This window comes from Phyllostomus hastatus, unplaced genomic scaffold (assembly GCF_019186645.2).
Source record: "Phyllostomus hastatus isolate PE091 unplaced genomic scaffold, TTU_PhHast_1.1 phas_scaffold_93, whole genome shotgun sequence".
NCBI lineage: Eukaryota > Metazoa > Chordata > Mammalia > Chiroptera > Phyllostomidae > Phyllostomus > Phyllostomus hastatus.
Window position 1 is genome coordinate 21870814 of NW_025334042.1, and position 24795 is coordinate 21895608.

At 55.4% G+C, this 24795-nt stretch overlaps 1 protein-coding gene and 1 long non-coding RNA gene across 2 annotated transcripts; one reads left to right on the plus strand and one right to left on the minus strand.

The window, feature by feature from the left end:
• Window positions 1–2731: 2731 nt before the first annotated feature.
• AQP2 (aquaporin 2) lies at window positions 2732–10992 on the minus strand. Its single transcript, XM_045829790.1, has 4 exons — window positions 10442–10992; window positions 7224–7388; window positions 6779–6859; window positions 2732–6077 (listed from the first exon to the last, which is right to left on the minus strand). The coding sequence occupies exons 1-4, from the start codon at window positions 10799–10801 to the stop codon at window positions 5868–5870; spliced, it is 816 nt and encodes a 271-aa protein (XP_045685746.1). The 5' UTR covers window positions 10802–10992; the 3' UTR covers window positions 2732–5867.
• Window positions 6215–10444, plus strand: LOC123812889. Its single transcript, XR_006784634.1, has 3 exons — window positions 6215–6483; window positions 7971–9295; window positions 10392–10444. It is a non-coding gene; the product is annotated as an uncharacterized LOC123812889 (long non-coding RNA).
• Window positions 10993–24795: the final 13803 nt, after the last annotated feature.

Sequence of the window (24795 nt, forward strand, 5' to 3'; positions counted from 1 at the left end):
CATTTCTGTTTTTCCCTTCCCTTTACAGTCCTAGCCTTAGTCTCTCCCTCCCCGCCTCTCTATCCTATTTATCTTTCCTCTGCCTCTTAATTTCTGTGACTTCTTTGTTTGTTTGTTTCCGACCGTCTCTACCTCAGTTCCATGTCTGTTTCTCTCACACGTGGTCCTTTTCAGGGCCTCCCAAGTCAGATCCCCCCACCCCTGGGCTGTGGTCCGGCGCTTTCTTCCAGCTCCCTGCCAACCTCCTCCTGCCCTTGCCCCTTTTCTCTGAGTTCCCAGCTGCTCTCCACCATTTCCCCCACCCCTCTCGCTTCTTATTTCCAGATTAAGCATGTGGGGAATGAGGCTGGAGGACCCTCCAGGGCTTGGAGGAGGGGCGGGGAATGACCCTCAGGATCTCAGGAGAGGAGCTGCACTGAAGATCCCCCTGCCCCCACCCCACCACTGTGTGTCCTCGGGAGGCACTTAGCACAGAGTAAGGCTAAGGAAAGTTTGCTCACGTTGTAACCATAATTTAAAAACCCCCTGAAGGCCCTGTGTGGAGCTAAGGCAGAGGCTGCGGCAGGGGGAACAGGTGCTCCTCCCTCAGTCTGTCAGGGGGTGAGGGGAGGGGCCGCGGAGGACAGCCAAGGACCGAGAGGAGTGGGCTGTGGGCTCCATGGCAGCTAAGAGGCCAAAGAAAACAGGGACCAAAGAAACCCTGGCATTGTTCTTCCTCCGTTCAGTGTTTCCTGTGGAGCAGCTCCTCCCCCACGTCCCTCCCCAAGGTCTCTCCTCTTGAGGCAGGAGGTCTGCCTGGCCTTTCTGCCCTGGGTCCTGGGGCCCTGCTCCTGGCAGAGCATGGCGTGGACTTGCCCCCTTCCACCTGCCTTCTCCTCTCCCAGGGCACTGTCTTTGCGAACCCACAGGTCTCCAGCCCCATCGTCTTGGAGCGGGGAGGACTCTGCAGTGCTCATGGGAGGTCGGGCCTCCAGGGAAGCTGCTACTTGGGGATTTGGATCCAACCCTTTACGCCTAACTCAGGTCTTTGGCCTCCATGGTGTGATTCCATTCTGAGCTACCTGTGAGGAACCCAGACTCAGAGGTCCGCGGTCACACAGTGACCTGGACAGGGAGACATGAAGTCACCAAGAACAGGCCTGGTGTGGCTGAAGGAGACCCAGTGTGTCAGGATCGCTCAGATGGGGCAGTTGGTTCCACTTCCTGGGCCTGTGCTTGAAATCCCTTCGTCTCTTCCAGCTCCCTCCCAGTGCTGCTCTGTCCCCAGGTTGCCACAAGGAGCTACAAGAGCTCCTATGTCCTGGAGCTGCCTTTTCTCTGAGCTCTTGGGCCCGGCCCTGCCAGCTCCAGGGCAATGCTTCCCTGGGACCTTTCTGGGCTGGGAGATGGGTCTCCCCATTGGTAGCAGGAAGTCAGAATCTCTCAGGGGGGGGGGCTCCTTCCCTCCTTTTCTGATACAGGACCTCTGTATTCCCTGGGAGGGCGGGGGTAGAAGTGGTAGGGTAATTGGCAGGAGATGGTGCTCCCAGGGGTTCCAAAAATCCCCACTATCGGGAAATAGTCATTCATTCATTCCACAAAGAGTTATTGAGCACTTATTATGCACCAGGCACTGTTCCAGGCACTGGGATATAGCTATGAGCTAACAGAAAACATCTTTGCTTGTGGAGCTAATATTCTAGTAAAAGGAGACAGATGACAAATAGCAGACATAGGTAGATTATATAGGACAATAGAATCTGGTAAGTGCTATGGGAAAATAGGAAATGTGCGGGGATAGGATGGAGTTCCTTTGAAATTTTAAAAGGGTGTCAGTATAGATCTTACTGAGAAGGTGACACCTGAGTGAAGACCTGAAAGAGGAGAGGGAGAGAACCATGCATACATCTGAAGAAAGAACATTCCAGGCGGAGGAGCTGCCGGTGTTGCTGGAGTGGAGGGGGCAAGGAGATGAGGACAGAGGCGGTGGAGGCGGGCAGCCCTGTGCACCCCCAAAAGGCGCGGCAGGCTTCACTTGAGAGATCGAGGAAGACACTGGGCCAAGGACTGGTGTTGTCTGACAAGGTTTTTAACACGGCCCCTCCGCTGCTGCAGTGAGAAGAGACTGGAGGGGTGGGAATGGAAGCGGGGAGGCCGATAGGGCCCTATGCAGGGAGAAATAGAGGATGGTGGCCTGGACCTGAGGGGAGGGTGATGGATTCTGGCCCCCCCGCGAAGGTGGGACCAACAGGATTCTCTGATGGAGTTCACAGGGCATATGAGAACAAGGAATCAAGGACAATGAGCTTTATGGCCTGAGCAGCTGGAGAAAAGGAGTTGCTATCAGTTGAGACGAAGGGACTGTGGGAAGGGCAGGTGTGGAGAGAAGAGCAGGCTGTCGGGTGTGGACACGTGGAGCGTTAGGCATTGTCCCAGATCCTGAAGGCTCCTGCCCTGACTTCCCAGCACAGTGCTGCAGCCAGCACGAGGGGCCCAAAGGGGGCTATGCTTTGCTCTGTCTGCAGACCGCACAGGCTACCCACATCTTGGTGCCCTCTCCATGGGTCACAAAGCCCAGGGTGCCCATCTGGCCAGACTGGCAGTGGGAATTTGCCACCCATTAGTTGAGCATTGAAATCCCCTCTGCACCATTCCTAACAGCAGCTGTGGGGAGCTCAGGACATGCCAGTCTGTCTTCTGGCACTTTGGACTGTGCTGATCATTTCTAAATTGTGGAAGAAACAGCCCTTAATTGGTAAATGATCATTTATTGAGCTTACTATGTGCAGAGCACTGTGGTGGATAAGACAGATGAGGAAGACAGGCAGGAGACCGCCATCCCAGACCTGGAAGAAACCCTGCCCACAAAGGGCTCACAGTCTAGCCGGAGGGCACTGCAGATGTACAGAATCACAGCTTAAAAGACACAAAACACCATCAAAGCAACATCTGTAGTTGCAAAGTCTTTATCTGGCACAAAGTGGGACTGTGGGAATGGGTGCTGCTGGGGCCCGGTGGTCAGCTCCCTTGTCCTCTCAGCTCAGAGCCTTCTCTGTCCCCAGCTTGGGCTCCTGTCCACCTGCCTCTGTGCTGCCCAGCCTCTGTCTGGTTTGGGGTGTATCTGGCTTCCACCCTCCTCCAGGCTGGGTGCTCTCCAAGAGCAGAAACCATCCCCACGTTCTTGTCATTTTCTTCCTGCCCTGCCACAGCCATCCCTGAGGCCCCGTGTCCTCCACAAGTCAGGGGCCGGGCTGAGCAGGCTCAGCTGCGGGCTGTGGTTGTTAACTTTAAAGTCGTTATGTGGCACGTGACTGTATTGGCTCCGCCTGCCTCACAGGGTTGGGATAAGGGGGCCATTGTCCTTCCCTGCCTGAGCTTTTAGGAGGGTTAAGTGAGCTGATGCATGTAAAGCACCTGGACAGAGGCTGGGACGCAAGAGATGCTCAATAGATGTCAGTTCTCTCCACCCCCATCGTTTGAATCCTGCTTTGACCTCTGACCTTAGGGACCCCAATCTGGGCAATCAGGGCTAAATGTGGGGATCTCATGCTTAGTTATGGGGGGAGATGAAATCCATAAAGTGGAACAGACACAGAAATTCTTGGCAACTTCTAAAGGGATCTGGTGGGGTGAGGTGAGGTGCGGTAGGGTTGAGGTGCCTCAGACACATCGGAGCTTGGCTCACAGCTCCATGCCCTGCTGTCTTTGAACTTCTACAGCAAGGACACTCAGCTACCAGGAGTACTGTCTTGGAGGTTACTTCAGTCTCTAACTTGACCTGTCCCCCAGTAGTGAGGCCAGGTGGCTGCCACCAGATTTCCGGGGGTTTGGGAGAACCATCTCCACAGCACACACGACTCAGGGCAGCCTTTTTTCTGACCCCAAAGGGAGAAAAAAAAAAGACAAAGTCAGAGGTGGGCACAATAACAGAAATGTTCCTCATACTCAGTCCATCTCTGAAGGGAGAAGAGGGTAGGAAGGGGCTGGAGACTCCAGTGCACAGTGGGTGCTCGGTGCAGATAGAGAGAAAAGCTTTGAAATCACACAGGCAGCAGAGAGCGTGCAGACGGTCTCAAGGTGTGAGTCGTAGCTTAGCTATGCAGCAGGCTGCAGAGGGAGGAGAGAATGGATGGTCTGGGTGGTGGGAGAAAAGAAAGGAGAGGACGGCCAGGGTGCACTCAGGTAAGAGAGGTTAAGAGACTGGACCAGAAAGGGGCCAGACCCAAGCCCATGTCCTTCTGTCTGCACCTTGGGCTTCCCAGGGTTCTCCTTTGCTCTGACTACCACCTGAAGGAGGTAAAAGAGGCAGAGGGTAGACCCCTTCTTCATTCTAGCCCCAGGAAGCAGAAATAATGAAATGATTTCAACACTGAGTGATAATGGTATGAGGAATTACAGTTCACATAGCATCTTTACATGCACCATCTCACTTAATCCATTAATCTCATTTGACAACCAATGCACTGGCCTGGAAATTTAGAAGCCCAGGCTCTAGGCACAGACCTGCCTCTGCCTGGACAAGTCATTTCCCTTCTCTGGTCGTGAGAGTGCTGGGCTGCTCTCGCCACAGCAACTGTCCCGAGGTGGGGGCTGAGGAGGAGGGAGGGGGGAGAGGGGAGACTCCTGGGGTGGAAGAGCTGCTACCTGGGGAGAGGGGCCTGCGGTGGGATGGGTGACAGGGGTGGGGGTGGGGGGTGTTGCCTAGTGCTATGGTTGCGGTTGCGGTTGAGTGCATGCCGAAGTGCCTTGCCCAGCCAGCCATAGGTGTGTGCTGGGTGAGAGGGCTCACTTGCGAAACCGAGTGTCTCCTTTCAAGAAGTGTCTAGTTGCAAATCTCCCCCTCTCCCAAGACAAAAGCCACCGGCCCACAAAGAGCTTTTGTTTTTTCTGTCACACTGGAAGGCTAATCTCTAGGTCTGGAGCCCCCCACCTTCCTAGATGGGGGTCCCCTGCACACATGTTGGGCCTGCACTCGTGTGTGCACAAATGCAAACTCACTTCCTCTTTCGGAGAGGTCCTCTCTCATGGCAGAAAGGAGGCCCTTGGCCACCCAATTTTTCCTGTCTTCCAAAGGCCACTTCTGGAGGAGCCGGTCTGTAGTTGATAGCTCTCTACCTCCAGCCCTGGGTGCTGACAAGTCTGCCCGCCCAGTGCCACAGCATGGGGGAATTTTCCGGGAGGGGCAGAGTAGGGGGAGCAGGTCCTCGTGTCAGCCTGCCCAAAGTGGCCTCCAGACCCTGCCCTTCCAGGGCAAACACACACTCCAGAGGACGGTCACTGGCAAGGACTCGTCCACCACAGAGGAAGTGGATTTATTGCAGTGGGGAAGGGGTCAAAGGGAAAGTGAGAGGTCACTAGCCAGCGCATACTTGCACCACCACAGGCACACCTGTTCACACTCAGAAGCATGTACAACACTGCAGTTAGGGACAGAGAGGCATGTGGGAATGAACACACATTTGCACACTTGTAAAACCCGTTCCCAGACCCCCAAGGCGGGTCTGTATATTACGCCCCCCCCCACACCTCCACCCACTTCTGGGGACAGGCTCTCCAGAATCTTCCTCTGCCGCCCATCCACCCTCCTCCCCCAGCTCTGCCCCCAGGTCCCCAGGTCCCCAGCTCCCTGTGAGGAGCCAGAGGGTCGGCTACTCTCCAGCCTGCAGCCTCTGGACAAGGGTCTGCCAGGCTCACCGCAACCCTGGCGGGGCCTGCACATCCTGGAAGCAGCTACTCTGCACGGGCCACTTCTCACGCGGAGAGAGGAAGGGCGAGTGGGCCCCGCTGCCTCTGGTCGAGCCGGCAGGGGGGTGACGGGTGTCCCTGGAGCCGGGGCCGGAGCTCCCCTGGGCCCGAGGCCCGGCCGTCGGGGCTGGGCTGGGGGGCGCCTAGGCCTTGCTGCCCCGGGGGAGGCTCTGCGGCGAGTGCAGCTCCACCGACTGCCGCCGCCGCACCTCGCGCTCCTCCCAGTCGGTGTCGGGCTCCAGCCCCTTCAGCACGGCCAGGCGCTCCGACAGGCTCTTGGAGGACGGGAACAGCACGTAGTTGTAGAGCAGGGAGCCCAAGATGGCGCCGACCAGGGGTCCGATCCAGAAGACCTGCGGGGAGCGGGAGGGCGGTTGGCGGGCGCTCGGGGGAGGGGGACGGGAGGGGGGGCGCCGGGGGACCCGGGGGGGAGGGGTGCCGGCTCCCCGCGAGGGTCCGGCCCCGGGGCCCGCCCCACCTCATGTGGAACGGGGCCTCACACGCTTGTCAAGTGCCCGTCACGGAGCTCAGCTCGGAGGGACAACGCGGGCTGCCGCGGAAGACTCGCGAGCTGGGGCTTGAGTGCGTTTTCGAGCGGGCGGCCGGGGTGAACTGAGCGTCTAAGCTGCTCACACGTCTCCGCCTGTTTCCCTCCAGCACAGTAATGCCGACCGCCGACCGCCTGGCGTGGCTGTGAGAACTAAATGAGCTAGTATTTGCAAAGCACTTAGAATAAGGCCTGCACATACTAAGCACCAGGTAAGTGCTAAATAAAAATATGTGTTAGCTAGCATAAATATTACCGTTTATCGAGTTCTAAGGCACTGAAAGGTCTGTTTTACACCAGTAACCTCACGTAATCCTTCCCAAAAGCCTGTGATGCCAGAACTGCCATTGTCCTCGCTTACAAATGTGGAAACTGAGTCAGCATCAGGGACCCACGGAGAAGAGTGCGGAGGGTTGGAGAAGCCCCAGGCCCACTTTGTCCCAGGAAGCCCTGGCTGGGCTGGGTTTCTGGGGGAGGGGAGGACAAGCAGGGAGGTCTCGACCTTACCCAGTGATCATCAAATTTGCCGGTGACAACAGCGGGAGCCAGGGAGCGCGCAGGGTTCATGGAGCAGCCCGTGTAGTAGATCTGCAGCGGCAGTGGGGGTCGGGGTCAGAGGGAGGTGAGGACGCACAGGGAGGCCTTGCAAGCCTCACCAGTGCTTGACCTCAACCTAAAGGGAACCCACGCCGCTGACAGTGAAGTTCATGTGATATTTACAAGGCTCGGGATTCCTTTGAGGCTGGTGTGGAATCTGTCCCTTTGGGGTATGTGACAGTCAAACCCTCTGGAGTGAGTCTGTCCCTCGTAGGAGTCTGTATCTGTCTTTCTGGGGGTCTTCGTGCCTGTCACTTGGGGGGATTCTGTGCATCTGTCTCCAGGGTGGTCCATGGGTCTGTTTCTCTGGGGGAGTGTGTGTCCAGGGAGGCTGGAACCAGTGGCCATGACTTACCCCCAGGAGGTGGCCCAGGGCCACAGAGAGGCCGATGGATAGGGCAGGGCTGCCCAGGTTGTCTCCACGGCGCTCGTCTGTGGAGGCAAAGATGCAGAGCACCAGCTGCAGGGTCAGGAAGAGCTCCACGGTCACGGCCTGGCCGGCGGTCGCGTTGTTGTGAAGCTGAGGACAGAGAGGGGTGGTGGGGAAACAGTGAACGTGCTCCCAGCACGGCTTGACTTCGTGCCCACCTACAGCCAAGACCCCGGAGAGGCTCTGGGCCGGCTGGGAGCCAGAACGCCTGGGCTCAGCAGCCACCTTGGTCCAAATTACTGACAGTTTCCTCCTGGGCCGGTGGCCCAAAGGCAGAGGGATGGACTCCAAGACTCCCTGTGGTTCCCCAGCCAGAGGTGGGAAAACTGACTCCATGACTCATTAGATTTGGGGGCTGGGGTTGTGTACCTACAGTGTGAGCAAAAAAGGATGCTGAGTCCAGAATTTCTGTCTTCTGAACAGCAAGAAGGGAAGAGGTTTTGAATACAGCAGGAAGTTTTAGGCCAGGTAACAGGAAGGCCTTCCTCTCTCCCTAGGCCATAAGATACTGGCATAACAAAAAGCTTATTGTCTTCTTTCTTGTGGTCAAAGAGGTCCCAGGAATAGGGTCTAGGGACTTGGGTCTGGGATGCTCCTAGTGTGTCCCCTCCCCCCACAAGTCTAGCATATGACTCTTTCCTCTAACCTTGCTTCTTCCCCCCTGTGTTTCAGGCCTCAGTTTTGCCCTGTGGATTTGCTCCCTGCATATCCCATAGAGGTTGAGGTGGGGTTGCTGCGGTGCTGGAGCCCTACACTGCGATGCCTCCATACCCATGTGGGGTGCCCAAGGTCCCAGCAGACTCTGCTTTGGGTAACAAGAGAACTTGGGGCTAAGCAAAGAGGTAATTTCATAACTGGGCCACACCCAGCACTGGGTTTCTCTCTGGGTTTTGTCATCCTGTGCCCTACACCTTGCCCTCTGGGGCTGGGCACTGAACTGGGTGGAGCTGTGACAGCTCTCACCTCCCACGCTCCTTCTTTAGGCCCCGAACCCCCACCCCTGGGTCCTAGCCATGGAGCTGTCACTCTTGGGTCTCCCTAGGGTCTAACCTCAATCCCCTGTGATCCAAAGTCAGAGCCTCTAGTGGGGGACTGTGGAAAGAGCTTTGGAGGCAGCTACTTCGGAGGCCTCTGACTGACCGTGGGCCCCCATTTACTTCAGCCTCAGTTTGTCCTCCTGTAAAATGGGGTAACAAAACTCTGGAGGACTGTGTGGGGCCTGGAGATGACAAAGGCAGAGCCCTGGCCCCATTCCTGCTGGTGAATGGCGGAGACAGTGTGGTCGTGGGTTCAGTGTCGGCCAGTTCTGGGTTTGTCTCCAGGTGCTGACACTTACTGGCTCTGTGGCTTGAATCAGTTGAATGCTGAGCCTAAATTTACCGCTCATGGTGGAGGGCCGCAGAGCTCACCATATGGCATTTTACTATGGGTGAGGTGATATCCAGCACAGAGCAGGTGCACATCAACGGTGACTCTCCGGCCGCCAGGCTGGCCTTTCTAGGGACCTCAGAGGACACCTGAGACAACCTTAAAGTCACCGGGCACCCTCAAGCCTCAGGGTAGTTCAGCCCCTCTGCTGCCCCTTTCTAGCCAGGCAGAGCTCTCCTCAGTTACTCAGTATAGGAAATGATGAGCAATAACTTGAGGGAACCTTCTGTGCTGAGGGCTCCAGGCAACTGTGAAATGATGGCGGAACAGGACTGAGTGTGCCCATGTCCCCCTAGCAATCCCATGGCCCTGCTCGTAGAGGACATTCCCCAGTCACATTCCAAGACTTTCTTGACTGTGCAGTCAGGAAGTTCCTCTTTCAGTCTAACTCAGCCTCTCCTTGCTGCCAACTGAACTAATTTTGTTCTCAATGGAAATGGTCACACTCCTCAGTCTGTCCCCTGTCATGGTCACTCTAGCCTTTTCTCAGCCCCAAGTCCCGAGCCTCATCACATTTTCCATTTGGAAGAAGAGAGAAGTTCCCCAGTTGGGACACCTCTGCCGCTCAGGTGAGAAAGGGCTACCCATGCAGAGGAGGGGTGGCCGTGGAGACTGCAGGACTCTTCAGAGACCTCAGAGCGCTTATCTCGTGGCCCAGGAACAGAGCTGGCCAAGAAACGCAGGAAACTGCGGCATGGAAGAGGCACCGGCTGTCTGGGCTCGGGCCGGGGGCTGGAGCGAGAGCTCTGCTGAGGGCACGCAGACCGCCCCTCCTCACCCACGCCGCCCATGCCCAGGCCTTGCACAGACCCGAGACAGGGGAGGGTGGGGGCATGTAGCGGCGAGGGGGTGCACTGTATCACCCTTGGCTCCCACAGCACCCAAGGTTCCGCATTAGCTGCTGTTCATGAGATGAGTGGTTCGCCCGTGGGCTCCGGTGTCTGGAGGGACAGTGCCCCTTCAGCTTCCCCAGGGGCCTGGTGCTCTCTCTGGTGTGGACGCACTGTAGAACTTTTGGCCTGCGCTTCCCTTCTCTGGGCCTCACCTTCCTTGTTTACAGAAGCAGCTTAGATGGCTCAGGTTGGAAATCCTGGGCTTTACATTGGAGCCTGGCTTTGAAGCCTGGCTCTGGCACTCCCCCTCTCTGAGCCTCAATTTCCATATTCTTAAGAAAGGGTATCCCCATCCCTGCCTCGCAGGGTGCAGGGTGGCTGCGAGGTGGTGTCAGTGTGAGGCTCGTGAGGAACCCTACCGTGAGGCCTGCACACGGTGGATGCTGAAGAAAAGTTGGGTCCTTCTTCCCTCTAGAAGACCCTCGGGACTCACACTCTGAGCTTCCCTCCGGCGCGGAAAGCAGGTGTACTTTGCGACCCTGTTGTCTGCCGACTTCTATCTAGCCCAGTCCTCACTGAAATGCAGGCATTAAGTCCCACAAAAACCGTGATGCCGGTGGTCCCCCACAAGACTCAGGGCGGGAGGTTCCAGCAGACCCTGGTGTCTGCTTCAGCCCTGGTACTGCTGTTCCTTCCGCCCTGCGTCTCCTTCCGCAGCCCCATTCCTAGTCCCGGCACCTCTTCCCCTCCAGCCCCCCCCCCTCCCCCCGCCTCCGCCCCCAGATGCAGGCCCTCACCCAAATCTGTTCCCTCCCATCTCATCCTTTACAAGGGAGTCCCCAGGATCTGCCCCGTGGAAGAGACGAAGCTCTGGCTACTCACTGCGTTGATAGCCAGGTCCCCTCGGATGTCTACCGGTGTGATTTCATGGAGCAAAGCAGCTCCTGCCACGGCCCCCAGCAGCTGGGCAGCCACATAGAAGGCAGCTCGGAGAAAGGAGACGTGGCAGCCCACCAGGCAGGCCACAGTCACAGCGGGGTTGATGTGGGCCCCGCTGACGTGACCCAGAGCCTGCACCAAGGTGCCGATAGCCAAGCCGAAGGCCAAGGCGATCTGCAGCACAGAGGGCAGGGCCTGCGGCCAGTTGAGGGCTGAGCCCAGGCCAAAGAAGACAAAGAGGAGTGTCGCCAGGAACTCTGCAAACACGGCCCTGGAGAAGGCTATGGACCGGAGCTCCCACATGCTGCGGAGCCTTTCCTGGGCTGGCCCAGCTGTCTCACGGGCAGGAGGCTTGCGGCCCTCTCCCTATCTCCCTCTGTCTCTCTCTCTGGGACTCTGGGGAGTCTGGGCCACGGGCATTTACAGGGCCCTTCCATCCTGCATTTGGACACGTGGGGCAGAGGTGGAGTTTAGACCAGCACCTCCTGTCCCCTGTGGCTTCCCCCTGCCCCCACTCCCCACCCCTGCCCACCACATGCCTATCACCCCATCTTGGCCTTCACAGCTGACTAATGTTCCCCATTAATAAGCTCCAGATAAGGACTGACGTCCCCTGGTTTTCCGTGTTTGTTCCCTCGGTTACCCCGGGGTTGTTGCCCCAGGGCCTCCCCAGCCCCCACAGGCTCTGTGAGTGGGGATTCTGTAGGAGGCTGTGCCAAAGCCCCTCTCTCTGCCTCAGACTGTTGGCCAAGGCAGGGACAACGCTTCATCCAAAACTGACCAGGAGAGAGGATGTCAGCGCTACCTCCTCTAGTGACGGAGAAGTTTTCCTTGCCGTCTGACCTGCAATTATTTCTTCTTGATGGGGATGGAAAACAACTGGTTGGCTTGTGATGTGAACCTTCCAAGGCCTAAAGCCTCCGAGTCTCTTCTGTGCTTGCTTTCTTGCAGTCGATCACCCATAAGTTGTTAAGCTTCACCTCCTCCCTAGAACCCCAGCCCAATGGCAGCTGCCCTGGCCTGGAGGCGAGGGCGGTTCCCCTGGCACTGAGACCCTGGCCCTGCCCCATGGGGCCAACCTGGGGTCGAGGCCTGTGAGCTTCCGTTCCAGTATCACCCTCAGTAATCATTGTGAGCCCCTTCCTGTCCGTCTCTGCAGAGAGGTGATAATAAAGCTACCTTATCCGATTGGGGTTTGGATTAAATAAAATAATGTGCACAAGGTTCTCAAAGCAGTGCCTGGCCCACTGTAAGTCAACGATTAATATCAGCTATTATTAATAGTCTTATTTATACTGAGGAGACGGCATCTCCCCACACTCACACGTTAGGGTTCCAGAAGCTGTGACAGACCCCGGCACCACCTGGAGGCCTGGGAGCTCTGGGCCTGACACCCTGCTCTCCCTCCATCCCCCAGCCTTGCCCCCTTTCTCTGGGAAGCAAAGGCAGGGTCATGCTCAGAATGGAGTCGGGGCACTAGCTTCTGAGCTGCATGTCCCCAGGCAAGTTACGGTCCCAGGAATGGGAATCTGGGCAGGATGGATGGCAGACTGTAGGGCAGAGCCCTTTCTGTTGTCTCATAGGGGGACATCAAGGCGGGGGTGGGGTGGGTGAATGACTCATCTGAGGTGGTCCAGCAGGTTAGTGGCAGAGCTGGGACTGGAACTGGATCTGGAGAGAGAGCAGTCTACCACGCCCTACACTGCCAAGTCGCATACCTAGCCTCAGTTTCTTTGTTTGGAAAATGGGAGTAATGATGCCCACCCCACAAAGTTGTTTTGAGGATGGAGCAAGATAATGGATGGGAAATATTTTGCAATTGAGAATGCATCATCCAAGTATATACTGGGACTAGTGAATCCTGTTTGTGAGGAGGCGGGGAAGGAGAAGGAGGAGGGTAAGGAAGAAAATGACCCAAACGCAATGGAAGCTCAGAAAAATCAGGAATTCTTCTGGGGCTTGTTCTCTGATGTATTTCCACTGCTTAGAACAGTGCCAGGCACACAGGTAGACGCTCAACTGTATCCTGAATGCAGACGCCTCAGACGCCCCTTGCTGGGCCCAAGCCTGGGAGGAGGGGAGGGTGCCAGTCACCACCTGGTCCTTACCCTTTGCCTTTGAGCCAAGGGAGAAAGAAGGTGGTCCTGTCGAAACCACAGGGTTCAAGCCCTTCTTCTGCCTGGAGTAGTGGAGTTCCCAAGGGGAGGGCTATGTGTTTTACTTTATTTTTGTTTACTTTGTTGATTTGAGAGGGAGAGAGAAATATTCATCTGTTGCTCCACTTATTTGTGCACTTACTGGCTGTTTCTTGTACGTGCCCTGACTGGAGACCGAACCCATGACCTTGGCGTATCGGGATGATGCTCTAACACATTTTGTCTCCAGTGACCACTAAGTGGTGTCTTGATGAGGTCCATGGTGCCATCCACTGCATGATGCTGCTAATGAGAGTATGACCAAAGTGCTTCCTTGGAGGTGGATGAAGTGAAGGTTGCACGACAGCATGACTGTACTTAATACCATTGAATTGTGAGCTTAAAATGGTTAGGATGGCGCTTTATAACAAATAAAAATAATTTTTAAAAAGCGAGTAAAGAAAAATGACCTGAAAATGTTTTTTTAACCAATGTGTATTTGTACTTATTGAAAGAAGTCTTTTTGATTTATTTAGATATTAGTTTTTTAAGTCAAAATCTCTCTTGTGCATGCATAAAAAAGGAAATTATAGGAAAAGAGATTGGCTAATGTACAGTTGACCCCGAAGAACAGGGGTTTGAACTGCAGGGGTCCACTTATATGTGGTTTTTTTCAATGATTGCTGTAAATGTATTTTCTCTTTTTTATGATTTTCTTAATAACATTTTCTTTATTTTATCGTAAGAATACAGTATGTAATACATACAACATACAGACTATGTGTTAATGGACTGTTTATGCTATTGGTAAGGCTTCCGGCCAGTATTAGGCCATTTGCAGTTAAGTTTTGGGGGAGTGAAAGGTTACATGTGGGTTTTCAACGGCACAGGGGGCTGGCACCCCTCATCCTTGTGTGGCTCAAGGGTCAACTGTAGCCCTAAAATTTCTTCACGCTCATAGGCCAACTGCCCCAAGTCCCGTTTTGACTCGGTCCCCAGGGTTTCCCACACAGTGCCACCCTCGGGGCAGGCGGGAGCACAGTTATGCACCGTTTCTTACAGGGTTCTCCGCTGTCGTCTCCAGAATTTTTGGCCAGTCAGAATTAGAACCCCAGGAGGCTGGCTGCAAGAGGACTCTGGATTGTGAAAATGAGTCCCTATATTACCTCCTGAAATAATCAAGATGGGAAAGGAATGAGAAAGAATACTAAAAGACTCTGAATAATAACACAAAAAATAAGGATTTGGGTGATGTTTGCTGGGGGCTGGGAGGGGGGCTGAGCCCTGGAAGAGCAGAGGCAGGAAGAGAGCTGGGCCGGGGGGCGGGGGGAGGCTGCAAGAGGGGGCACAGTGGGGGAACTCGGGACTGTGCTGTATGGCAGCTGCGGCGAAGTGTGTTTCCTCCTCTGAGCTGAGCTGCAGATGCCCTCCATTCTCCCTGCAAGGTCGCTAAAAGTGGGTCACACACCACAGCCTGGAGGCGGGAACCCTGGGGAATGAGGGAGAAGGGACAGGGCAGATCCATAGTCACTCGGTGAACCGAGTGAAAGGAGCAGACTCAGGCAGCAGCTGGTGGGAAGGGTGGGGGGCCTGGGGCTCAGGCCCCTCGGGAAGCCTGGGAAGTATCTCAGGGTGTCGGAACCATACAGCCCTGGGGGACTTTGGGAGAGGAGAGGTCTTACCCCATTCTATACAGGAGGACACTGAGGCACAGAGAGGTTACGAAGGTCTCCCAAGACCACAGAACTGGTGAGTAGCAGAGACAAGCTATGAATACAAGTCTGCCTGACCCAGAAATCTCACCCCCGCCACCCCCCCCGCCCCCGTGGCTGGCTGACTTCGTCCTCTAAACCCCAGCTCAAAGGACAGGCCAATTGGACAGTCGAGGCCCAGGTGGAGGCAGAGAAGGTTGAAGTCCAGGCTCTGGCAGGCAGAGACAGCTTCCGGCAGTCTCCCTCGTACGCCTGCCGTGGGGCCCAGGGGCGAAGAAGACGGGAGCGCACCTACCCTCCCGCAGCTCCCCTCTGCCCACAGGATGGGGTGGGCCTTGGGCTCGGGGTGTCCTCCTCCCACCCGCTTCCTCTTTGGGCTGAAATAGGTGCTGTTCCCTCCACTTGGTGGGTGTGTCACGGCCATTTTCTCATGACTAATTCTGCCTCAAACTCCAGGCCAGTGACTTTCAAACCTTTTTGATCAAGACCTGCAGGATGAAATATGTTCAATATCCTAATCCATAACATTATCTGGTTAGAAAGATAGATAGAGATAGAACTAAAACAAACATTTCTCAAATCAGTATTTCCTAAGTGTGATGTTTTAAATTCCTCTATTCTGTTTCACTAAACATGTCATTCCGGTCACAACTACTAAATTGGTTTCATGACTCATTAATGGGTCACTACTCACAGTTTGAAAAAGATCACTTTCCATCCTGGCTTAAAAATTGCTCTCTCATTGGAGAGGGTTTCCTGTTGCCTCAATGTCACTCCCTCCCAGGAACATCGACAATGGCGGGCCTTGCCTTTCGTATCACTCAGAGGCTGGTAATTGTCTCTTCAGAGTCTTGTTCCTCCTCTGGACTGTGAATGGAGGGCAGGGACCATATCTGGGTTTGCTCACCATCGCACACCCCGCGCCCCGTGCCCAGCACAGGGCCTGGCACGTTATAGGTGCTCAACAAGTGTTTCCAAGTGAATAAATGAGCAAAGCCAACAGCCTGGTCCCCCCAAGCCTACTACACCCTGCCCTGCGACCTCCAGGTTGCAGCCACATGACATCATTCCTCAGGGACCTGATTCGGAAGAGAAGTCGATCTCAGAGCTTGGGCAGAGAGAGGGAGTGTGCATTTGTGCATTGGAGGGTGAGGAGGGGTCAAGAACAAGTTTGTCTTCATTTGAAAAGGATTAGGCGTGAGAATCGGGGTGGGGGCAGGGACACCTTTCTCATAACCCTGCTTTGTGAATAGTGAGTTCCCCGTTGCTTGGAAGAGTTCCAAAAAGGCTGCACAGGCACCAGGGGAGCTGGGGAGGAAGTTTGGGCCCAAGACAGAGGGTCTGACAAACTGACTGATGGGGTCCCCAGTAATTCTGCTGCATGGACAAACCCAGGCTGCAGATTAACAAAGCCTCTTTACAGGAGGGCAACTGGGAGTCACTGTGGAATCTAGAAGAAAGGGAGACCAGACGCAAGAGGCTGTACTGCTCTTCCCAGGCCCCAGCTTCCTCCCACATCCCAGCCAGAGGAGGCTGACCAGGCTGGAGGCCCTGAGGAGCTGAGGGTGACTTGGTGGCCCCGTGGCTCCCTGGACTTCCACCTACCCTGGAAGCCCAGCTAGAGGGCAGAGAGGAAAGTATCTGCCAGCTGGTCCAGGAGAGCCGGTGTCTCCACCCTGAGGGAGACAGAGGAGCTGTGCATGCCAGAGCCAGGCCAACCTGGGGTCATACCCGAGGAGGGGAGGTAACAGGCTGCAAACGCTGTGGGCAGCGCCCCACCACTTCTCTTGCAAAGGTCACCCAAACCTGTCTGACTCCCTCCTCAGAACAGCTGCCGCTGAGCTGCCCGGGCTCCCCAGTGCCTGCCTCCAGCATCCTGGGCTCTAGCAGCTGGGTGGCCTGCAGGACTCTTTCCGGAGTCTGCACAGGGTCCCGCTCTTCCCCTCACACCACCACACTCACCTTCCTCCCACCCGGGAGCCCCCGCCTGCCCCTCCCACCTGTCCCTCCCAGTCTTCTGCCCCTGTGGGCCGCATGCCCCTCCTTGCATGCCTGCCGTGTGAGGCACCAAGCTAGGCTCCCTTCATTTCTCCACCGGTCATTGCGACTCTGGTGAAGTGGGTACAAAACAACCCCACTTTATGGATTAGGAGAAGTGAGGCTAGAGGACGTGAAGCTGGCCACCACCTCCTCTGCCCCCTACACCACAGCACCCTGCTTCATCTCCATGGCAACACAGGTCATGCTGTCCTGGATGATTTGCTTAAGCTTTGAGGACAGGAACTGGATTGAATTCAACTTGGTAGTCCCAAAACTTAACATGTGGTTGGCATGGAGTAGTTGCTCAGAAAAATGTTCGTGGAATGAGCTATTTGCCCAAGGTCTAACAGCTAAATACCTAAACCATAATTCAAACTCAGATCTTCCTGGATCTCAACCCAGCCCCACACCTTTCACACTCCTCCGGAAGGTTTCCTTGATTTACTCAGAATCATGGATGTTTGAATGTGTTCCTATTCTCCGAAAGCACATCCTGGACCAGGGTCTCAGCTTGGTTCTGATCCCCTCCATCCTGCTGGCTCTGTCTGCAGAGCCCAGGAGGAGCTCTGTGGCATGTGAGATGCGCAGGCCAGGGACTAAGGGCCCAGGAAGTGAAGGCCTCGGTCAAATCAATGGTGTCTTCCTGACTGTGGGCCCGGCCACTTGCTTCGTGACCCCTGCTCTCTGATCATGATTCTGCCTGGGGGCTGGGCCTGCCAGATTCTCATGAGAGCTTTCCAGGCCTTGGTATTCTCTAGGGTGGGTCCAGGTGGGTCACCTGATCCTCTGCTCATTTTGCTGCAATTCAATATCAGCCTCCAATTTGCACGCTCTGCTGCCACCCGTCCCTCCCTCCGGCCTCTCCTGGGGGAAGGGAAAACAGATGATACTCTCCACAGCACTTCCGAGGGCCCTGGGAATCCCTCGGGCTGACTTCACACCCAGGCCTCTGTATGGAGGGACTGCCGTGCCCACCGAGGGAGGCGGGCCCGGATGCCCAGAGGGCTGGGGCAGGTCTTGATGCCACCTCTTCGGCTGCCTGGCTGTGTGTGGAGTCCAAAGTCACTCAAGCTCCCCAGGCTTCCGGGTGAGCAAATGCAAAAGGACCCGTGTGTGGCAAGTGGTCAAAAACCTGAGTCCAGGCTTCCTCAAGGGCTGAGGGCCCACGTCAGGGAAACCCTTGCCTTCTCTAACCACCTGCCCTCTGGCTGCAGTCGTGGCCCATTCTCTCTGCTTTTACTTGCTGAATGTCTGTTTTCTCGGGATTTCAAGGCACTTGAAACAGTTCATTGTATTTTTCTATTCATGCAACAAATAGTTATTGAGAACCAGCTGTGTGCCAAGTACTGTTTTAGGCTTTGGATATGTCAGGGGACAAACTGACAAAACACTCTGGCCTGGCAGGATTGACAGTGTGGGCCAGTTTACTAGATGCCCCTTCTCAGCCTGTTCTCCTCCAGTCCAAACAACCTCAGCGACAAGAGCTGGAAGAGCCCCAGGTGGTGCGGCTCCATGGGTTGAGCCCAGGCCGACGAACCAAAGGGCTGTCGGTTCAGTTCCTCGTCAGGGCATGTGCCTGGGTTGTGGGCCGGGTCCCAGGTGGAGGGCGTGTGAAAAGCAAACACACATTGATGATTTTTCTTCCTCTCTCCCTCCCTTCCTCTCTATCTAAAAATAAATAAAATCCTTTAATAAAAAAGAAGAGATGAAAGAAACTGCAACTTTTAGAAAATAGTGTTTACTCACAGATGTCATCCTTACCCTGTCTTATCACCACAGCCTAAGTTAAAGTTACATTCAACGAGAGGAATGAGAAGTGTGTGCTGTTCTTCACAAAGTTAGACACAGAGTTGCCGCACGACTCTGCAGCCCTCCCCCTGGGTGTGCATCCAAAGGGCTGATACCAGTGTTCACACTAAACCTTGTGCACACACGCTCACAGCAGCACTGTGCACAGCAGGCGGAAGGCGGAGACGAGCCAAGGGCCCCACAACCTGGTGAACGAAAGGCTGTACACGCACACAGTGGGATGTGGCTCAGCCACAAAAAGGGAGTGAGGGACTCATGTATGCTGTGTAACACGGATGCATCTGGAAAACATGCTGAGTGAAAGAAGCCAGTCGCAAAAGGCCACAAGCTGTGTGATCCTATTTGTATGAAATATTCAGAGTAGGCGACTCCATAGAGACCGAAAGTAGACGTGGTTGCCAGGGGCTGAGGAAAGAGAGGCATGGGGAAGGGCTGCTTAATGGGCACAGGGTTTCCTGCTGGGGTGATGGAATGTTCTGGAATGAAACAGTGGTAGAGGTTGTGCAACATTGTGAATCTACTGAATGTGACTGAATGAAAATGCTTCGAGATGGTTGAAATGGTGAATTTTGTGCTATCTTTTTACAAGATAACACGGTGCGGTCCTACCCACACTGGACTTCCTGCCCCGTGCATTTCCGTCGCTCCCCCTGGGGCCTTTGCACATGCTGGTCCTTCTTCCCCTACCTAACACATCTTTAGTCTTTGGGTCTCAGCTTAACCATCACTTTCTCAGAGAGACCCAGCCTCCCCACTGCATGCTGAAGTGCCCTGTGCCCTTCCAGTGCAGCACTGGTCTCAGTCCCGGTTAGAACATTTACATGAAGAATGTCTCCTCTGCTAAACTACAAGCTCCTGGAGAGAAAGGGGAACCTGCCTATTTTTTGATCCCTGATGTATCCCTGAAGTCTACCTCAGTGCCTGACATAGACCCTCAATAAATATTTATTGAGTGCATAGATTAACAAATGAATAAATGTCTCTAAGGGAATTCCAATAGAGTCACTACTCCACCACCCCGTCTCAGAAGGTTTTCCTCTTGCTGTCACTGCCGCCATCAAACCTTCATAGCTGCCACGACTCCTTGTCATAAGCGCTACTGATGGGTCAGCATGAAGCCAACAGAAGCCGGAGATGGCCCCACGAGGAGGGACAGCCACACTCCCGGGCAGCTCAGGGGGCGAGACAGAGTTGGACAATAGGGATGAAGTTCAGGTCAGTCACTGGTGTCAGGATGAGGGGAGCCACTGCCAAATGGGCGACGGCCTGCACTGGGATTGGGAACGTGCGTCAGGTCAGTGCAGCACAGGAGGCACTTTCTGAGGGACGCTGGTGAAACAAGTGGCTGGAAGAACAACACATCAAGAATGTGCAAGTAGATGCCTAGCACGTACCAAGCATAATGATGGATTCTGGGGATATTAAAGTGAAGGCTTGCAGGGTGTGGTGGGCGGTGGGATGTGGAAATGGTGGGGTACAGAATGGGGGGTACATAATGACTGTGTGGGGTTGGGCGCAGCTGCTCTTTACCAAGATGGGGAGCACTGGAGGAGGAGCAGTTGTGGGAGAAATGATGGGATGAGATCTGACGTTCTCGTGCTGAGGTGCTTCTGGCTGGGGAAGAGCAGGTTCTGGGGAGCTGCAGCAGCCGGAGGCAGTGGGTGGGAGGTGAGGCGGGATGGGGGGCAGGAGGGGTTCAGTTCAATGGTTATGGGAGGAGCTGGGGAGGGATGTGTTGGAGATGGGGGCTGGAGGGGGGAGAGCAAGCGCTGTTCCATGCTCCAGGAGGAGGCAGGAGCCGATCCCCATCAGATTTCAGAAGGAAGAAGGGAGGGATACGGATGAGGTGGCAATGTGAAGGTGGGTAGCAGGACCTTGAGGGAATGCCCATCTCGTGGCTCCTGTCTTCTTCATGAATAAGGAGCATGATCAGCTGCTCAGAGAGACTGGGAGAGGTGGGGACTGAGGGCCCTGGGGAGGATTTGGAGGAGCCGCAGTGGGGCACAGGAAGGGGGCCATGGGAGCGGTGCAAAGAGCCTGTTGAGGAAAGAGGCCGGGACGTCCAGTGGTGCGCTGCTGTCTGCGGGCGCAGCAGCCCAGGGGCGGGAACCAGGAGGGCAGCTGGCTCCATCAGCCCAGGAGTGCTGGGCCGGCATGGGAGCAACGGGATCGGGGCAGGCAGACAGGGAAGGAAGGCTGTGAAGGCCAGAGGGTCTTGGGGTGTGGGGAGATGGGGGCTGGCGGTCTACGTGAGAGAGACTTGGGGGTAAGCAGGTGGGAATGAGGGACCAGAAGCATGGGGGACGTGTCCGTGGAGCAGAGTGTTTAATTTAAGCTTTGAGGAGAGCAGGTGTTTTAGCAAAGACAAGCTGCAGGGTGCGGCTGTGGGAGGGAGACTAAAATGGAGACGGGAAGGCCTTTGGAACAGAGAATGTTACTAAAGAGAACAGGCGTGGACTCTCACCAGCAGGAGGAGAGCCGGGTTTCCAGGGCGGTGAGGGAGAGGGGAGGAGGCTTAAGGACGATGCTGAAGGCTTGTCAGAGGGCGCTGAAAAAACTGGGGCGACAATGAAGGAGGTGGAAGCAGACGACGAAAAGTGAGGGAAAGCTGGATGGCCACCTGAACTCACAGCTCAGATGGCGAGGTCCGCACACGCGGTTTCCCACGCAACCCCTCTGCAGGCCTCTCGGGGGGCCGAGTGGGGGCGGCTGTACTGGGGATGGATGTGTCTCTAAGGAAGGCAGTCCCACAGACGCCCTTCATTCAGACTCCAGCATCTTCGCTGAGAACCCCAGAGCAGCCACCTGACCCACTCCCTGACTGCAGGGACCCCTCTCTCCGTCTAGTCCCCAGAGTAACCACAGCTCACCAGGCAACTCCCGCAGACTGAGGCACCCCCCACTCCCACCCACAGGAAGGACTCTGACCCCTAGTCTCTCCAGCCACCCTTCTTGCCACACAGGCCACACTGGGGGTTACTTGCACTTCCCTGAACTGTCTGTTCTCTCCTGCCTCCAGGCTGTGCACAGGCGGCTCCTTCCTGAAAGGCCTCTCCACCCTGCTGGCTGGCTCCTGGCCCTGACCTACTCTTCCTCTGGGAAGCCTTCCCTGATGACCTAAGACTGCCCTTCCTGGGAGTTCCTAGAGTACTCAGGACTTTCCAGGTCACAGAGCTGACACAGCATTGTCCTGTCTTTGCTCTGGCCTGCCTTGCCTGCGTGGATGGCATAAGAGCTGGGTTTGGGGTCTCTGACACCTGGCTCAGGGCCCAGCCCAGTGTCGAGCTCACTAAGTACGTGTTGAACGACAGAGCTGGTTGAACCAGCTGGGCTGGGGCGAGCTGGGGGTGGTCTAATTAGTTCAGAGGTAGAGTGTCTTGTTCCTTTTCCAATGACCTTTCTGGACCATTGTTCTGGGGAAGAGAGACAAAGTGTCCAGGATGGATCAGAATTATCTGGCAGGCTTTCCACAACACAGCTGCCCCGCTCCCTGGAGGCCACACTGTCCGAGTTAGGCAGCGTGAGGTTGGGGAGGGGATGACACATTCACTATGAGGTGCTACCAACCAACCCTGGAGCTCAAATCAAGGTCTGCTGGACTTTGAAACCAATGCACTTGACCTCCACACTGTGCTGCCTTCACCACTACCATCACTGCCACCCCACCTTGATCTGAACCATTAACCACTGTCTCAGGTGTCGCCATCATCACCTTCTCACCAGGCCCCTCATCCCTGGGCCCCCTTGGCCCTGCCCTCAGCATAGGGCCTCGCCTCTCCGGGGACCAGGGAGCGGGTCTTGCTGAAACCCTACCCTCTCCCCCACTCCCCCCGCAGCAGTCTCACCACGTTACGAGGCTGATGCTTTTGCAACCACTACCCAAGGGCAGGCTGAACCCTGGCCGGGGTCCTTGTCCTTGAAATTCATCTTTGTCCCAGAATTCAATGTCCTTAATCATTGCTGTGCCTTAGAAATGTGTGTGTGCGCACGAGTGCTTCTGAGAGGGCCCACGACTTTCTTCAGTTCTCACGGGATCTTTGAGCCTCTGCGGATGCGCCCACTTTGTCCCCTGGAGAGCTCTTCATACCTCAAAACGCCATTTAGACACGGCTGACTCTAGGCACTTTCCGAGCCCCTCACCCTGGCCTTTCTGGAGCTCTACAGTTTTCCACATCCGCCTGCTCCACTCCAGGGTCCGCTCTCTGAGGGTGGGGCTGACGACAGTCCCCCTTGGTTTCTAGAGCTGCTCCAGCCACAGCGCATGCCCGGATGGCGCTTCCTGTAACCCGACCATCTGTCTCACCTGCTACGCTGTCCCAGAGATTAATTCTCTTTCAAGACGCTTACCCAGATGACCCAGCGACAAGCACTTTTTTACCCCAGGTAAAAAATGCCTCACGCCTCAGGCCTTACCGCTGAATTCCCTCTGTACCTCATCGCACAAAGGCCCAGGAGCTAGCGGTGAAGGCAGTGGGAATGGGTTGAGTGCTGGATCGGTGGGCCGCTCCGCACAGGCAATCCAACTCTCTGCCCGGGGCGGGCTCACACGTCCAGCCAAAGCTTCTAGGCGTCTTTACATCGATTCCCAAGTTCTCGGCAGACTCAGCTCATTGCATCCTGCACCCACCCCTCATCTAGTTGCATCCCTCTTCGCTCCCCAACTCATCATCCTAGAGACTTTCCGGTTACTTCATCCTTCTTGAATGGGTGCCCTGCACGCCCTCATGCTGCCCAGAATACCACACGGAGACTGTCCCAGATGCAACGCCCCTGCCCCCAGAACACCTCGTTCCGTAGAGCTCTGCCTACACTCCCACGTCCATGCGTGAGTCCCCTTTGCCAAGAAGCTCTCTTGAACCAAATCCATCCCCACCCTCCCCAAGCTTCCTCCCTCCCTGCCCCCAGCTGGAGACCAATCCGGACTCATTCTGGGTGCGGTTCTGCTCCCCACGGGCCAGCACAGTTCCTGTCCTCAAGCAGACATCATCCCATCCTCGCTTGGGTCATATACAGAAACGGGGACAGGGCTGACCATAGAGAGCTCGTGTGGGTGCACAGAGGGAAGTGAGGAGTTCAGTCTGAGTTCTGAGCAGCCAGCACTGGAGCAGGAGGTGGGCCACATTCCTGAAGAGAACACTGGAGCTCTCTCCTGGAAGGTGGGGGCTGCCTGGAGTGGCAGAGGACAATTATCACAGAGCCCCAGGAATCCAAGCACCATCGGCAGCTTCCACATAGTCTCCTGGAGCAACAGGAGACAGCCCTGGGCCTCTAGGACTTGTCTAGCAGTGGGCCAGGCAGGGGTCCCTTGCCCCGGGGTAAAGAACACAGAGTGGGTTTGGGGGCTGAGGTCCGGTTGAGAGGAGATGGGGTCCATATTCCAGAACTCTACAGTCAGTTCCAGGGGGAACTGGGCAACCTCCAGACCCTTGGCATATCTGTGATTGGCTGCCTGGTAGCGGTTGCTGGGCCCTGGCTGCATGAAGGCTGGAATGGGGGCTCTCAAGCTGTTTGTTTTGTTTCATCAGGAGCACCAGGCTCTGAACATTTCCCTCACTCGAGGCTGAGATTGAGTAACTCAGCCATAAAGAACCTCGGCTTTTTCTTGGAATTCTATCAACTCAGGGTGGCACGGCTTGCTATCTGCTGCAGATCTGAGTCGGCTTCATTCATCTTCCGTTAACAAGAAATGGGGAAACAAATTAATCATTACTTACCTGCACTCCGCTGGGTCGGCGACATTTTTCACAGCATGACCTCCATGGCAGTGGTGGGGATGGAGACAGATAAGAGAGGGTGTCTGTGCTGGTGAAAAGGTGGGAAACGATTAACCACTCCAGCCCCACAGAGGGTGCACCCAAGGTCCCAAGAGGCAGCAAGATTTTCCTAGGTCGCCCAGCAGACTGTGACTAGTTACCACATTTGAACATAAGTGTCCGATTCCTACACCAGAGTGCTTTCCAGCAGGCCGCCTGCCCTCCCCATCTCCCCAGGGACCACAGAGACCCTCATACACACGATTTACCCCATCCTACATTTGTGGGTCCCTACCCCTCATGAGAGCCAGACGCCCTCTCGAGTCTTTGACCAATCTGTTTGTTCAAGAGTAAATGCCAAGAGAGTCCATAATGTATGATTCTATTTTTATAAAGTACAAAACCAGATAAAATTGATCTGTGCTGTCACAAGCCAGGACAGCACCCATCCTAGAGGGAGGTGACTGGGAAGGGACGAGCAGAGTGCGAGGGTGTGGGTCACATTCTGTCTCTCGGCCAGAGTTCCGGCTGCACAGGTGTGTTCAGTCGGTGAAGGTGCTTCAGGCTGTACGTACCGATGACACATGCATCTTAATGTATGTTTGTAATTCTCCAGTTAAAAGATTTTAAGGGTAAGTGATCAATATATAATTATCATGGATTGATGAAAGAAAGCACATTGGAACTGTTTCTAGGAAATGCTTTAAATATTGGGCAAGGCTACACCCTGCTCAGTGGTCCACAGTGCTGTGCAGGCTCCCCCCGCCCCCATCACTTGGCTGGTTAGCCAAAGGCCCAGCAGGGGCAGGAGCTTCATTAGGACCAATGACCTCCGACCCAGTTCACAC